The sequence below is a fragment of the Podarcis melisellensis genome (assembly GCF_964234715.1).
Source record: "Podarcis melisellensis genome assembly, chromosome: 9".
NCBI classification, from domain to species: domain Eukaryota; kingdom Metazoa; phylum Chordata; class Lepidosauria; order Squamata; family Lacertidae; genus Podarcis; species Podarcis melisellensis.
The window spans coordinates 75,744,537-75,760,338 of record NC_138541.1 but is presented as its reverse complement, the minus strand read 5'-3'; the positions used below and the strand labels follow the sequence as shown (position 1 = coordinate 75,760,338).

The following is a 15,802-nucleotide window of genomic DNA, read 5'->3' as shown; positions in this document are numbered from 1 at the left end:
CACTGTAACAAGCAAAGCACTTCAGAACGTTGTTTGTCTTCACAACAACACTGTCCAGGATTCAAAGACCACACAAATAGTTCATGTGCCCAAGGGGGCTTTGGACCTGAGTTTCCTTCCCTGCATGGATGACTTTTGATGTTGATTGGAGTTGCAAAAACAGCTTGTCACATGACCAAAGTTCAAGTAAAAATGTTTTAAGAACATCTCACTAGGTTAGCACAAGCCCAAGAAGAGAACCAAGGCAAAGAGAAGGCAACCTGACTAAGACCACAGAACGAGTCCATGAAAGAACTGGGATGTGTATCTAGAATTCCTAAAAGCAACTTTGAAATTCTATCCACTGGACTACTTTGCCTCTCGCTTTCTGAGCACTAATCTATTTCTGCAGATGTTAATGTATGAGAGGCTATGGAGATATTCAAGTTATGCATAAATGCAAGAGTTTAGAGGATATGCCTAGAATATAAGAAACAATTTTCCTATTAATACGTGGGCCTCCAATTCATATTACTAGCAATAAAACAATGTAAGTTTAGTGGAATAGAATCCATTTCCTAAAAGATATGCTTACTGATAATTGTGTTGGTGCTAAATTAAGCCCAATACATGTTCTAGAAAAAAGGGGGGAGGGAAAGGATTTTGGACTGTAAGTTGCAGACTGACTGAGAACAATAACCTACCTTACAAGTGGTATCATAATTCATTTCAATGTTTATATATTTATTAATTAAAAATTATATTCACAATAAATTTACTTTGACATTTTGATTTGAAAAGTATCTTTCAAACAATATGAAAATATTTCAGTATTTCAAAATTGCATTTTAAAACTTTATAGGAAGTATATAAATTGTATGACATCAGATAAAACTACAAAAATGAGAATGTCAGACATAATAAATAAATGGAAGAAATCACCAAAACTACCCTCATTTTGCAAACAGATTCCTACCTTAAAATATTCCTGTATTTTAATAAGAAATTGTATAGGAATATTTAATTTTTTCCAATTCAGAAAGGTTATATACAGTATCCTCCCATCCTTGATTTATGGGATACTGTAAATATTGACTTTATCACTGTGTGACACTCAATATTCCCTAAGAGGTTTCTAGAGGCATTAATGAACACACTCTTTGGGTTTACATCTGCCAATAAGTGCAAGAAGTTTTCAACAACTCAGCGAAGTTTTCTAGGACAACTTTCATGATCTCCACTTAATGCAAAAGAATTTGGAGCAGAAAAATCAGGAGATGGGTGCCTTATTACTTTGCAATTGATAAATGTAAAGTGCCCTATACCAACAGCTCAGGGGGTTGTGGGGAGAGAAAGAGAGACCAATATGTAACATAGCCAAGTTTTAAAAAACAAAAAACAAAACACTGAGGAATTAAAAATGAATCCATTATATCTGATTTACGATCTTTGGCAATTTGCTTTCACTGGAATCTAAGTACTACAAATAAAGCCTCAAGAAGTACTCATAAACAAATAAGCAAATCTCTTCTTGGCCTCAGGAGCCAAAATAATAAACCCGAAGGCCCCATTCTAGGCTCAGGTGGTTAAGAAACATTGCTTATATGTCGAAACATCCAGAATAGTACCCAGAAAGCGAAGAGCAATAAGAGTTCTGGCCTGAAGTGCTGCTAGTAATCTGTATTCAGCAGAAACAGACAAGTTATTGGGTCTTCAGCGCAGTTGTCAAACATGGGGGCCTTTTACAGTTTAAGATTCCCAAAGTAGCCCTCGGCATTCCTAGCTGATTTGCTGAAACTGAGGATTCTAAGTCTCAGAAGAATAGAAGAAAGAGAGGGAACAGCATACAACTGTTAAAATTCCTTCCATGTGAACTTCAGGTACATCTGTCTTAATCCTACAGCCTGTTCATTCCATTAGCTGTTATTAAAGGGGGTGATTAATCATCCTCTAACTAACCACTCTTTTGCTATATCATGTATTTATACTCTCCAAACTTAACTTCCAGTAAATACTTTTCTTTAGCCTTTCCTTGTGGTTTTCTTTGCATTCCACAGCAGCACTTCCTTCTCGTCTCCACAAGCCTAGTCTGGCTGACAAATCTACTAGCACCCTATATTCCATTTCCCTTCCTGCTAGAGTGGGTTCACCGGTCAAATGTTTTCAATTAAGGCTGCACTGAATTTTTGCCCTCTAATTTTTCAGAAGAAAATGAGAATTTACAGAAAGAAAAGTTTCTCACAAAAACATTTCTGCAAAATAACTTCTTCCTTTGTGCACTATTTGCTGGTGGGGCATAGCTGCTTCTTTCCACAGTTTGCCACTTCAGTGCCATTTTTTCAATCTATTGTTTCTCATTACAGCAAATCAGAATTGGAAATCATGATTTGAACAAGCATTCCGACTATCATGCATGTAAACCAAATTTAGTAACCTTCATTAAGTACAGCCTAACCTAAACTGAGAAAGAGGTCCAGACACAATAGCTAACTCAGCTAGACATGATTTGAGTGGGCACACACCTAAGCATTCCACTACCACCCTGGTTTGCAATCCTGAATTGTAGGTGGTCCTTAAACTATAATTTCAGACATCAGGGAAACTCTGGTCTAAAAAAACCAGGAAGTCTCATTTGCAGCCGGTCACACAAGAGGAAAGGGAAGCACTCAAGTTTCTTCAAACCAAAGTTTGGTGAGAAGTCCAGTTACATTTGAACCAGGCCACACTGACACATACACATGAATCACAACTCTTGTCAGAATTGAAGAAAGAGTGTTGGGTGTGAATCTCAATCAATTTCAAAGCCTTTATCGACATGGGAGTTGCTAATGCTACCTACATTTCTTAAAAGCTAGGGTATGGTCACTTTCCATATAGGGTCACTTTGGTCAGCTATATGGTCACTTTCCATATAGCTGTAAAGTAATTTACACACTTTAAAATGCTTTTTAAAAATGTAAAATCATAAAGGCTTCCTTCAAAAGTAAGTGTCTCTAGTCCATAATTAGGGATAAAAGTTTAGAAGAGTATAATTCTAAGCATACAGCGTACAATATTATAGTCAAGTGTATCATGTCATATAAGGCAGTGTTTCCCAACCTTGGGCCTCCAGATGTTTTTGGCCTACAACTCCCATCATCCCTAGCTAGCAGGACCAGTGGTCAGGGATGATGGGAATTGTAGTTCAAAAACAGCTGGAGGCCCAAGGTTGGGAAACACTGATATAAGGCACTCATAACCATTATATGGTAATTCTCAATACAATGGGAACAGACATGGTCAGAAATTGTAAAAACTCTACAAGCAACTGTGCCACACAATCCAAGAAAGGTACTTCAGGGCTCCCAAAAACCAGTAATGAACCCCCAACCCGCTGTATCTTCTGCTTGTTATTGCCCCCTTGATATCAAACTGAGTGCTCCTGTTTCTGGACAGAGGGCATGGCTCTTCTCCACTAGCGTTGAAGGCTGGAGTAAATGTGGCCTTCTAGATGATGGTGGACTACAACTCCTATCATTCCTGGCCACTCACCATGAGGCTGTTCATATCTAAAAAGCCACAGGCTTCCCACACTAATATAGTTCATTGCTTCGCATGTGTATGGTCCCAGATTCAGTTCCCAGCATCTTTAGTTAAAGGATATGAGGTATCAGAAAACAGAAAGGCCTGTGGAGAACTACCACAAGCAGGGATAAACAGGCAGTTGCCCTAATTCTGTACAATATAACTAAGGGATGAGGCAGGGAGTGGCCAGGATTAGTCTTTTCAGTTGTGGCACCCCATCTTTGAAACACTCTCCCTATGTAAGCTTGCCTAAGCAACTTTTGAAATCTTGGTGTCAAGCGTGAAGACCTTTTCAGTGTCTGCAGGTAGCTCCAGTTTTGTAAACTTTGCAGCTTTGGTTTTAATGTTGTGATAGGTTTTCCCTACTGCTGATTTACCATTAAGCTTTTGTTTGGGGTTTTTTGATCTACTATAAGTTACCCTGGGAGATCTTCAGAACTGAAGGGAGAGGTACTAAATATGTAAAATAAATACATTCTTTAGATTCAAGAAGCATTCAGCCAGTCACTGTTGGAAACAAAATACTGGACTAGGCGGATAGTCTGATCCAGCAAAGCAATTCTTCTCAGCAACATCATCATTATCATCATCGTATTTATTACCCACCCTTCACATTAAGATCCCAGGGCACGTTACAGCTAGAAAAAATAATACAATATAATGAAAACAAATCCACCCCCAAATACCATACAATACATATAAACTAAAACAAATTATATAGGAGGGGCACTAATAACAACAGTTCAATTATCAAAGACCAAGAAGAAGCAGTGTGTCCTTGGCAAAGTGAGTCTTGGCGCACCTCCACCTATATCAGTTCATCCCCTGAGCAGCAAGTTGCTATTTAACTTCCCACAATGTCCCAGAATAATGCTGCACCAGAAGCACTGTGGGAAATTAAAATGGAAGGTGCCCAGACCAAACTGCCTAGCACTAATCAGAACCCGGGGTAAGAGACAGGGCCATGGCCTGAGGATGCTATTTCATGAAGCTGGACCTGAATGTAAAGGTAAAGGGACCCCTGACCATTAGGTCCAGTCGTGGCCGACTCTGGGGTTGCGGCACTCATCTCGCTTTACTGGCTGAGGGAGCCGGCGTACAGCTTCCAGGTCATGTGGACAGCATGACTAAGACGCTTCTGGGGAACCAGAGCAGTGCACGGAAATGCCGCTTACCTTCCCGCTGCAGCGGTACCTATTTATTTACTTGCACTTTGACGTGCTTTCGAACTGCCAGGTTGGCAGGAGCAGGGACCGAGCAACAGGAGCTCACCCCGTCATGGGGATTCGAACCGCCAACCTTCTAATCAGCAAGCCCTAGGCTCTGTGGTTTAACCCACAGCGCCACCCGTGTCCCATGGACCTGAATGTACATGCTTCTAAATGTACACTCTTGAACACTAAAACATGATACAAGTAGTGCCTGCTATTTCTAGCTCTACAGCCACACATTTTGAACTATTTTGGCTATCTGTAAATGTGAAAGAGCAGCCAGAAACTTTTAGAAAACAATCTTAACTATCCTTATAATTACTCTATGATTTTTTTATGATGGCTTGGATGGTACATACTTCAGAGCTACATGAAGAGGCCAGAAACAATTTTAAACCAGGCTTGTAATACAAGTTAGAGAGGGCAAGCTGGCAGTTTATAGCAGGAATAAGCTGAAACTGCAGCACTGCAGGGCAAGGTATATACGAGACTATCTTGGCTGTGAGGCCAGAAAGACCTGATCCCTGCCTTGCTGGCCTTTTTCCACCTGGCCTGGGAGGGCAGGACCTGGACTGACTACAGATGCAAAAGAAGTGGCTGCTGAACAGATTCTTGGGTTAGGGTGTTGTTGAGGGGATTTTGTGGAGGGTGGGGTTGTTGCCGTTATTGATATTATTTTTTTGCATCTTTATTTAGACCTTATTCTGATTTATATGGAAATTGTTCGATTCAGTTGTGTAATTTTTGGTGTTTAATTTATTGTTAATGACTATTTTTGCCATGATTGTAATATGTAATATTATATTTTGTAAAATTATATTCTGTAATTTCTATACGGTTTTAACTTTAGAAAGGTGATTGATTGATTGATTTAAGTTGCTCTCTGTGAATCTGACACAGTATCAGCAAATTTACATTCTGCTATAGAGTCCGATTCCTCCACTATGCTCAGGGCTGGCCCAAGACATTTTGAAACCTGAGGCAAACTACAAAATGCCCCCACCACCACCACAACAGGGAAGGACGGGTGCATGAAGATCTACAACAGGAAGAAACAGGGTGGTGGAATCAAATAGGAGTATAGCATCTAGATCAAGGGAAGTAATAGTGCCACTGTATTCTGCTCTGGTCAGACCTCACCTGGAGTACTGTGTCCAGTTCTGGGCACCACAGTTCAAGAAGGACACTGACAAACTGGAACGTGTCCAGAGGAGGGCAACCAAAATGGTCAAAGGCCTGGAAACGATGCCTTATGAGGAACGGCTAAGGGAGCTGGGCATGTTTAGCCTGGAGAAGAGGAGGTTAAGGGGTGATATGATAGCCATGTTCAAATATATAAAAGGATGTCACATAGAGGAGGGAGAAAGGTTGTTTTCTGCTGCTCCAGAGAAGTGGACACGGAGCAATGAATCCAAACTACAAGAAAGAAGATTCCACCTAAACATTAGGAAGAACTTCCTGACAGTAAGAGCTGTTTGACAGTGGAATTTGCTGCCAAGGAGTGTGGTGGAGTCTCCTTCTTTGGAGGTCTTTAAGCAGAGGCTTGACAACCATGTGTCAGGAGTGCTCTGATGGTGTTTCCTGCTTGGCAGGGGGTTGGACTCAATGGCCCTTGTGGTCTCTTCCAACTCTATGATTCTATGATTCTAAATCAACCTTACCTGATGGTTGAAGTGGGAATCAAAGGCTGTGTGGTGAGGAAAAGGGGCTCACTCTGAAACATGCTGGGTGGCTGCAGAGCCCAGGAGACCCCAACATTTCCCCCCAAGGGGTGGGAGGAAACCAGCAGCACCTCCTATTCACCAAGAGTGGAGGCAGAACTTGGGGGTGGGATGACAGCTCCAGGTCACAGATCCAGTTTGCAAGCAGCAGGTCTAGCCATTGCTGTAGGCCAGATCTGCTGCCCCTGTGGATCCTGCCACCTAAGGCAGTTGCCTCACCTTGCCTCATGGGTGGGCCAGACCTGACGATGCTCTACTTGCATATATGACTCCACTGCTCTCTTATCCTAAGAGCAACTAAACCCTTTCCCCTCATCATTCACCAGTGGGCACGGGGCACACTCCTTATGCTAGGCTATATCATTTTTATTAGAACAGAACTTTATTCCTCCTCATCTTAAATGAATGCTACTGAAAAGTAAATGGATGCAATATTGGTAACAGACCTAGTTCTCAATGATGTGCCTGGACTATTCCACTTCAGACTGCAGGTGCGGAGACCTACATCGCTGGATGCTCTTGCATAGTACGGGGGGGATCCCTTTACCCTACACTACTAACCATTATTTCCCACTCAAGTCCAGTTCAAAATGCATTCTAGTGCCCTTGGAAGGCTACCTAGGCTCATATTTACTTTTAATCAAGTTAGGGACTTAAAAAAAACATTAATCTCCATTTCGGGACCTTTTGTGAATTTAACAGCTTTAAAAAGACTGCTATACAAATGCATTTGACTTTGTTGGCCCCTTCCCAGCTTTACTATAATAAAGCTTTATTGAAAACACTCAAGGGGAGCAGCAGAGGCCAACACACCAGCTCCAATACCACCATCACCCAAATTGTGCTCTTCAGCATGTGGGAGTGGAGACGCCTCCTCACCTGTTTCAGAATCCTGAAATACCAGGGTTATTTGGAGAGCTAGTGTGGCATAATACTTAGGACTATGACCTGGGAGACCATGGTGTGAATCCCCACTCAGCCATGAAGCCACTCAGCCATGATCTTGGGCCAGAAACCATCTCTTAGTCCAGTGGTTCTCAAAGGGTATGGCAGGAGAGGTGGTGGGCTTGTGGTGGGAAGATTCAAGGACAAAGAAACATTTAAACATTTTCATGTAGTACAGTACAGTTCAGTACAATACGGGGGGGGATGGATATATATTTTTTTAATGAGAGGAGCATCAAGTGATACTGAGAACTATCTCATCCTATAACTGAGATTACCTTGCAAAAGCAAGCTCATACATCTCGTTGAGGTTGTATACATACTTAAGGTACATATTTATACTTAAAGCTTGTTTATAATTCTATTGTGGAAATAATTCATGTTCTTATGTAGCTGTATTGCTTTATAATTTCTGGATGTCCCATGATAATATTATAAAGTAGTTGTGTACAAGCAGTGCTACTTGCTGTTTCTTCTGTTTTCCAAAGTTTTTCTCATCTATAAAAAAAAATTCGGTGTGGCACAAGCAATTTTTTTCTGCAACTGTGGCCTCCGAGAAAAAGAACTGAGAACCACTGTCTTAGCCTAACCTCCCTCTAAGAGTTCTTGTGAGGATGAAATGGGGGGAAACGATGTACCCCTCCTTGGAAGATAAAGCTGTTCTATAATTTTAATAAATAAATAAATTAGAAACCCTAGAAAGTTTTGATGTCTTTTTTTCTAACAATCTAAAACCCGTAATCATCATGTGACAGCCCAATCCTATTTTTGAAATGACCCTATTTTTAAATAGTAATAACAACAACAATAATAATAATTCCCACTGTTTTCAGTGGAGTGTTCTTCTTCCAAACAGAGGAGCCCAGAGCTGCAAATGACAAAAGAGAACACAGTGGCACCTCGGGTTAAGAACTTAATTCGTTCTGGAGGTCCGTTCTTAACCTGAAACTATTCTTAACCTGAGGCACCACTTTAGGTAATGGGGCCTCCCGCTGCCGCTGCACCACCGCGCCGCCACCACACAATTTCTGTTCTTATCCTGAAGCAAAGTTCTTAACCCAAGGTACTATTTCTGGGTTAGCGGAGTCTGTAACCTGAAGCGTCTGTAACCCGAGGTACCACTGTACTTTCGCGGGAAGGGCCGGATTTAGGTTTGATGAGGCCCTAAGCTACCAAAGGTAATGGGGCCCTTTATATGTCCAGCTGTCTTTTGTAAACAACAAATTGTTGCTGTTTTTTGTGTCGAATATATGCTATATGGTAATTTATGGACCTAATAGATATCTAAAGCCATTTGCACATAACAAAATATGTATTTTATCAAAGTAATTGTTGAACTGCAATACAATTAAGAAGTATATTAATAGTGAAACACTGTTGCTTTATGTAGGTTTTATTTGTTTTTTATCTTATATTTTGAAAATGTACATCCAGGTTTTTTTCTTTAATTTTTTTGGGGGCCCCAAGAGAGTGAGGCCCTAAGCTATAGCTTGTTTAGCTTATACATAAATCCAGCACTGCTCACAGGGATTTTTTTTTATATTTCTTTTTGCAAGGAGGCGCTTCTTTAGTCACTTGAGCTCCCCCCTGCTTTAAGGAGCCCTGGCAGGTATCAAATCTGCCCCTATCATGGAGAGGATCCTTGTGTGGGGAGGGGCGTTCTTATTTATTTACTTTATTCTTTACACAAGCAAGATTAAGTGTTCTCCTGTTAGCATTTTGGATGGGCCGACATAAATGAATTCCTAAGAAAGATATTGAGTCTGTGGTTGCAACTTGGTGTCAATAGAAGATACAACTCATGTGCTCCTGGAATGCCTTTTCTATAATGATCTTAGAAACAATTATACTATTCACCCGCTGTTAAGAGTACAGAAGGGAAGGATATCCCTTGCAAAGACCTGTTTGATTGCTTTTGCTGTCTGATCCAGAGAAGTACATATCTTTCAGAACATCCCAATTCCTTGTTAAGGCTCTACAGATCCGTGCTACAAAACTTAAGGAAGGTATGGGAATTTTTCAAAAGGTTAAGAAGTAGAAATGCAAGTCACTATTATTGTTATAATTACCATCGTTTTAATGTGCATATTGGCTGTTTGCTAAAACAAAATAAACTATTTGCTTGCTTAATTACATGGGGGGGGCCGGTAGCATCACTCCCCCCCCAGCACAGACGATGTAACTAAATAAATAAGAAAACACCTCTTGGTGCTTTAAAGCATTTCAGGACCGCCGCCCCCCTTGTGCGTTTGGTCCCTGTCATCTCTCTACAACCACCCTGCGAGGTAGGCCGGCGATATTAAAGGGCGAGGGCGAAGGGCGGCCCGGAGAGGGGCTGGCAAGCATCCCTCGCGAGACCCCAGACCCACAAGCCCGGCTCCGGCCTCGGGGGGGGGGTCTCCCGGGGCGGGAGGCGCTTGGGGAGCGCGGTCCTCCCGCCCGCAACGACGGGCGACGGCGAGTCTCGCTCCCTCGGGGGGCTGACTGACCTTGCCGGAGGTGCCGTCGCCCAGCACCACGAACTTGAGCTGCCGCTCAGGGCACTCCTCCTCCGAGTCCGACATGACAGGGCGCCTTCAGTCGCTGAGGGGCCAAGCCGCCGCCGCCGCCGCCATCTTCGGCCCCCTCAGCGCTTTCCGTTAACGCCGACGCTGGACGAGACCACCTGGCAGGAGAAGAGGGGGGGAGCCGGCGACGGACACGGCCGCGGAGAGGCCACCGCGCGGGGGAAGACGCAGAAACGGGAGTTAAGCGGCGCCAAGGGACTCAGAGAAGAGGGAACCGGGAACCGCCGCCGCCGCCGCCTGAGAGCACGGACTGGAGAGCCTCCCCCGCCCCCTAAAGGAATGGTTCGCTCCGGAGCCCTGGACTGGGCAGCCGCGGCGTCGGGGGCTTCGTAACAAGGCCGGCGCGGTACCTAAGGGCCCGCGGAGGGTGAAAGGTGACAGGAGGGCGGGGGGAGAGGAAGGCGGAGCCCCGTTACCTGAGGGAGTGGGCGGGGCGTCGGAAGCGTCCGCCAATGGCAGAGGAGCACGAGGGAGGGAGATTTGGGCATGCGCGTTGCTTTGCCTGCAATTTCCAAAATTGAAAACCATGGTTTGACGCACACAGGCGGCTTATAAAAACCATGGTTTGACACCCTCCTGCTTATAAAATGATGCATGACATGGAGAAAGTGGGCAGAGAAATATTTTCTCTCATTCCCATGACACCCAGAATGGAAGCTGGAAGATTCAGGACAAGGCGAAAGAAAGCACTTCACGCGGTTAGCCTGTGGAACTCACTCCCACAGGAGGCAGTAACGGCTGCCAACCTGGACGACTTTGAAAGAGGGTTGGACAAATCCATGAAGGAGATGGCAATGGAAGACTGTGCTCTGCTGCTACAGTTGGGAGGCAGCAGTGCTTGCAAATGCCAGTTGCTGGGAACCGTGGAAAGTGCTCTTGTGCTCAAGTTCTGCTTTCTGGTTTCCCTTAAGGACCACTCTGAGAACAGGGTGTGGGACTAGATGGGCTCAACAACCCCCTTCCCCTCGCACATACAAACCACACGGCAACCAACCAGTCTCCAGTCTCTTGTAATACCAACAAAAATAAATATATAAATAAAGGATTGACACACATGATACTGTCACAAAAATCCTGCACAAACACTAAGCAATAGAAAGAAATATAATTATCCCCCCCCATCTCAAAATCCATATGACAAAAGTGTCTCATACCAAATGTATACAAACTGCGAAAAAGACTGAATTGAAAGTGGAGACACTATATGTACTTTTCGTTGTGTATTTGTTTGTTACACAATAAAACCTTTAATAAAAACTAAATTGAAAACAGAATTGCTCAGTATTGCTTAATATAGATTGCTGTTCTTATATGAGCACAAACCTAAGCAGTTTTATTCAACCGTAAGACACCTCTCCATGCTACAAGTTCAATGCAACATGCAGTAAAACCCTAAGTATGTTTACTTAGAGGTCCCATTGTGTCCAGTAGGGTGTTGCTCCATAGTAAGGGTGCTTAGAGTTGCAGCCTAATGCTTAACTTTCATCTCAAACACATTATTTCAGTACTCATTGACATACATCACTATTTTTCTCTTTCGCATCTGTTCACTCTACATAAATATGATACTGCTGAGTTTTGTACATGCCTCTGAAAGGACATTTCATAAGACACAAAGGAGCCTGGAGAAAGAGGGAAGACAGGTACATGAGTGACCATGACCTTGATTTGGATAGAACTTTAGCTGACCCTGTTACCAAGGCAGATTATGAGGGAAAGTTCCACACACAAATTCATACAGCAAGTACCGGTATTTAATTCGCAGCAAACTTTCAAGCTGTGTGCTAACTCTCTGAAGGAATGGTTCCCAATTGGTGGTCCAGAGACATAACAAAAACTACCACAGAGGTATCAAATTTTTTCATGGCATGGCATGGCTTTTGAAAAACGGTGTGTGTGTGCACACTACTTTGCTAATTGAGAACCAGTGCTCCAAAGTAATTCAAGATGAACTGGTCTCTTGCTGAGAACTCTACCTCTTCCTTCCATTGCTCCATCAATTCCGCTTCCTCCTGCCTCATTCCCACCCTCTAGCCCTATGCCTCTCCCTCTGGGTTCCTCCCACCCACATGAAATTGAACAAAGGTCACGGGTTCCTCACCCCTGTCCTAAATCTTGTACCCACTTTTCACACTAAAGGGATGTATGTTTGGTTTAAGGGAGAACAGTCCTAAAATAGACTAGTTATATGATTGCTTTAAATTTTTGTTTCATTATCTGGCCCTCTAGGGCCAAGGGAGCCAAGTTTTATGCATGGCCTGCCATATTTTTTTAAGAGGTATGAAATGCAAGGCTGTCTGTCATCCCCGTGTGTGATATGAGACATGGATATCTGGATCTTGCAAAGGATATTACATGAGTAAGCGTAAATAATGAGGCTTTTAAAAGCCCCAGCTTAAGAATGCTGCCTGGTTCTGGCCCTCTGCTTGTACAAGCTATAATTTAAAAGGTTCAAGCCTTTTATTCAAAGTGACAGAAACCTACAAATTTTTATTGCTGTGCATTTAATAAAATTTACATTTACAAGCTGTCAGTTTGTAATGCTGAATAACTGCTAGCTTAGATGCTGAACAGCAGACTGGGGTGTGCTCCAGGTTCATTACTACCCTGCTTCTGATGTTTTTTCAGATACATGGAATAATCCTTCAATCCAGGGAGCCGTTTTTTTGTTATCTCTGTTAATTCAACACTGGCACAAACACATCCATTGAGGTTGCAGAGAGGCCAGGAAAATGAATTTATCATGCTCCCATAAAACAAGGCATAATTAAGAACTCCCCTTCTGCTTGTTTAATGTGCTAATATGAGAACATTAGGGCCAATGTCCCACCTAAGGCTCGGTTTCTGCAGCTGTCTGGTTGTTTGTTAATTTACAGACTCAATTATGTGGAGTCCCTTAAATCCACAGCAGTGGTGGGTGGTAAGCTAGATGGCTAATGAAGAAACACAAGGTAGAAAGCCACTTTAATGCCTGTTTTATATGCACCTTGGGTACCAATTTCTTGAGAACAAAGATCAAAGATTGTAACTTTAGGAATTCTCTAGGTGGGAATAAATCTGCATGGTATTAAGGCACACCTAAAAATTACAAGATGGCCAATATCCTTCGGAATCTGCAGTTTATTTTGAAGCAAAATGTTAAACCAAGTATTTGACTTTAAATCATAAAAATGTGGGTCATCATCTAGCACAGATTATTAACACATTTAAGTTCCATTTATTTCAATAGAAAAGTTGGGCACATTTAAAACTCTTCTACTGGAAAAAAATGAGGAAAAAATACCCTTAATTTTGACTGGGTCATGTTGGTTATATCTAATGGTTTCAATAGGAAATATGAGAAAGACTGTTCAAGAGGGCTTCTGAATAAGGGGTGAAATGGGCAAAAAGTTAGCCACTTTTAAAATCCCATTGATTTCATATAGATTCAACAGATGCAAGAATGTGTGTGACTTTCCTACTCTGTTAGGAAATTAGAGTGGTTTTAATTAGGGTGCTTTGTGAAATTTCAAAAGGCCAGTGTTTAAGAAACCTCAAGATTATAATATCTCAAGGCAGGAGATGTACAATCCACATTGGTTCAACATCTTTATCTCACACATGCTTCTACTTTCTGGCATTTATTGATTAAAAAGTAATTTTATTTCTTTTTTAAAAAGAGTGCTTGCAAGTTGCATCTAATCTTTGTCATTAAACAAAGCCCATGACATTTTAAGAAAATATACTGAACTGGGCACTGTGCCCCTGTTCACGTCATTCACCAGCCCCCTCACCAAAGCCGCCCCTCCCCCCACTTTTCACCAAAACCACCCCTTCCCACTCCTAGGGGCAGCACATCCTGTCTTGCCCCCTGTTTTGCCTCCCCATCCTGCCTCCCTTACCTGGGTTGTGCAGGAGCACCCGAGAAGCGGCAGTGGCTGTCAGCGAGTTCCAGCGGGATCTCATGAGATATGGCAGAGTGTATGATATCTCACAAAATGTCAGCAAGATCTCCCTGGAAGCCACCACCACTGCTTTTTCTCACCAGCAGAGGAAGTGGCAGGGTGAGTGGGGTGCCCTGCCCCACCCCTTAAAGGTAAAGGTAAAGGTACCCCTGCCCGTACGGGCCAGTCTTGCCAGACTCTGGGGTTGTGCGCCCATCCACCCCTCCCACAAGCACTCCTTGGCAAGGCCACCCTCTCCCCACAGAGCTCACCCAAACAACACCCTCCCATCTCCCCTCCCTTCTCTTCTTAGACCTTGCCAAACCTCTACAGATGAACATAATCCAGGCAAGGGCAAAAATAATGCATCTCCCAAACTAAGTCTTGACCCCAGCAACAACCCTAAAGCAATATCCCATCCTGATAACTAGAGCAGTGGAAAGGAAATGGGTCACACAGAGAGCAGCAGGGACCAGTAAACCGCAGAGAAATTTAGCAGGGAAACCAGAAAGTGCAACCCCCCATGGTGTCTGATATCTACACAGTAAAGCACAGAGTATGGGAAACAAACAGGAAGAACCTGAGATTCTAATGTTGGAATGATGTGATTTACATTGAGAATTGGTGGCAGAAGCCTCATGACTGGAATATAGCAACTGAAAGTTAGACCTTATTCAAAAAGAATAGATCTAGTAGAAAAAGAGGGGCAGTGACATTCCACATCAAGAACATGTTACATGTGCATGGAAACCTGTGAATCTGAGAGTAGAAGTAGTATTGAAAAGATCCAGGTTAGGATAGCCTAGAGCATGGGTAGGCAAACTAAGGTCCGAGGGCCGGATGCGGCCCAATCACATTCTCAATCCGGCCCCCGACAAGGGAATCAGCGTGTTTTTACATGAGTAGAATGTGTGCTTTTATTTAAAATGCATCTCTGGGTTATTTGTGGGGCATAGGAATTCATTCATTTCCCCCCAAAAAAAATATAGTCCAGCCCCCCACAAGGTCTGAGGGACAGTGGACCGGCCCCCTGCTGAAAAAGTTTGCTGACCCCTGACCTAGAGAAACAAAAGTGATATTGGTGTGACAGTATGCCACAGACCATCCAGGTATCCAGAAGACATGAGTGATGCTTTTCTGAGACAGATTGCTTTCACATACGAGAGTCATATATTTATAGTGAAGAAGTTCAACTCTCCTCACATTTGAAAGTCTGACTCTGTTAAGAGTTAAATGTCCAATGGAACTTCATCTCTCAGAGGTTGATGGAAGGAAGGAAGAGGTGAGCTTAGATTTCATTCAAAAGTGCTGCTGCCTGTCCACCACTGAAATGTGTCTGTGGGTGAACACTGACTTCTGCCACTGCCAAAGGAGCATTGGCAGCAGAGAAAGTTTGTAGATGCTATTTCATGGCTGCCACAAATGGGAGGCCGGGCAGGCAAGTGTCACACTGGCCTTTCTTGCGCTTGCTGTGGGAAAGGCTTGCCTGGAAACTAAATGCCCAGTGCTGAAGGGGAGCCTTTCTGCCATGCAGGCCCAGCAGCGCCTACTGCTGCCTCCCAAGGTAAGCTGCTGGCCTCGGGTTCACCTTTGGCCAGTCTCCATTGGGTCACTAAGACTGGGGGCATCCTCTTCCCTGTGGGGCGGCATGAGGAGGCACCTCTCTTTGGGGGCAGGGGGGCAGCTAAGAGACAAGGGGGGGCAGCAGCAGCTGCCCAGAGGACTCCTAAGGAGAGGGAAGAAGAGAGGAGGCTGAGGGAACACTCCACAAGGGAGGGTGTACAAAAAGGGGTGAGAGGCTGCCAGCTCTGCAGGCAAGGGGTGACATAACTGGGCTCCTGAGACCCACAGGGGTGCCACAGAAAGAATTTAGTTCAGGGGTCACCAACCTA

At 43.5% G+C, this 15,802-nt stretch overlaps 1 protein-coding gene across 2 annotated transcripts in view; it reads right to left on the bottom strand.

The window, feature by feature from the left end:
- Positions 1–10,351, bottom strand: part of RAB28 (RAB28, member RAS oncogene family) — a 57,298-nt gene extending 46,947 nt beyond the window's left edge. The window contains exon 1 of one of the 2 annotated variants that reach the window (XM_081925799.1): positions 9,910–10,351. In XM_081925799.1, the coding sequence (XP_081781925.1) occupies positions 9,910–9,984 (75 nt within the window). In that variant the 5' untranslated portion in view covers positions 9,985–10,351. The remainder of the gene's footprint in view (positions 1–9,909) is intronic. The other variant, XM_081925800.1, reaches the window with a different exon arrangement.
- Between the last annotated feature and the right edge of the window lie 5,451 nt (positions 10,352–15,802).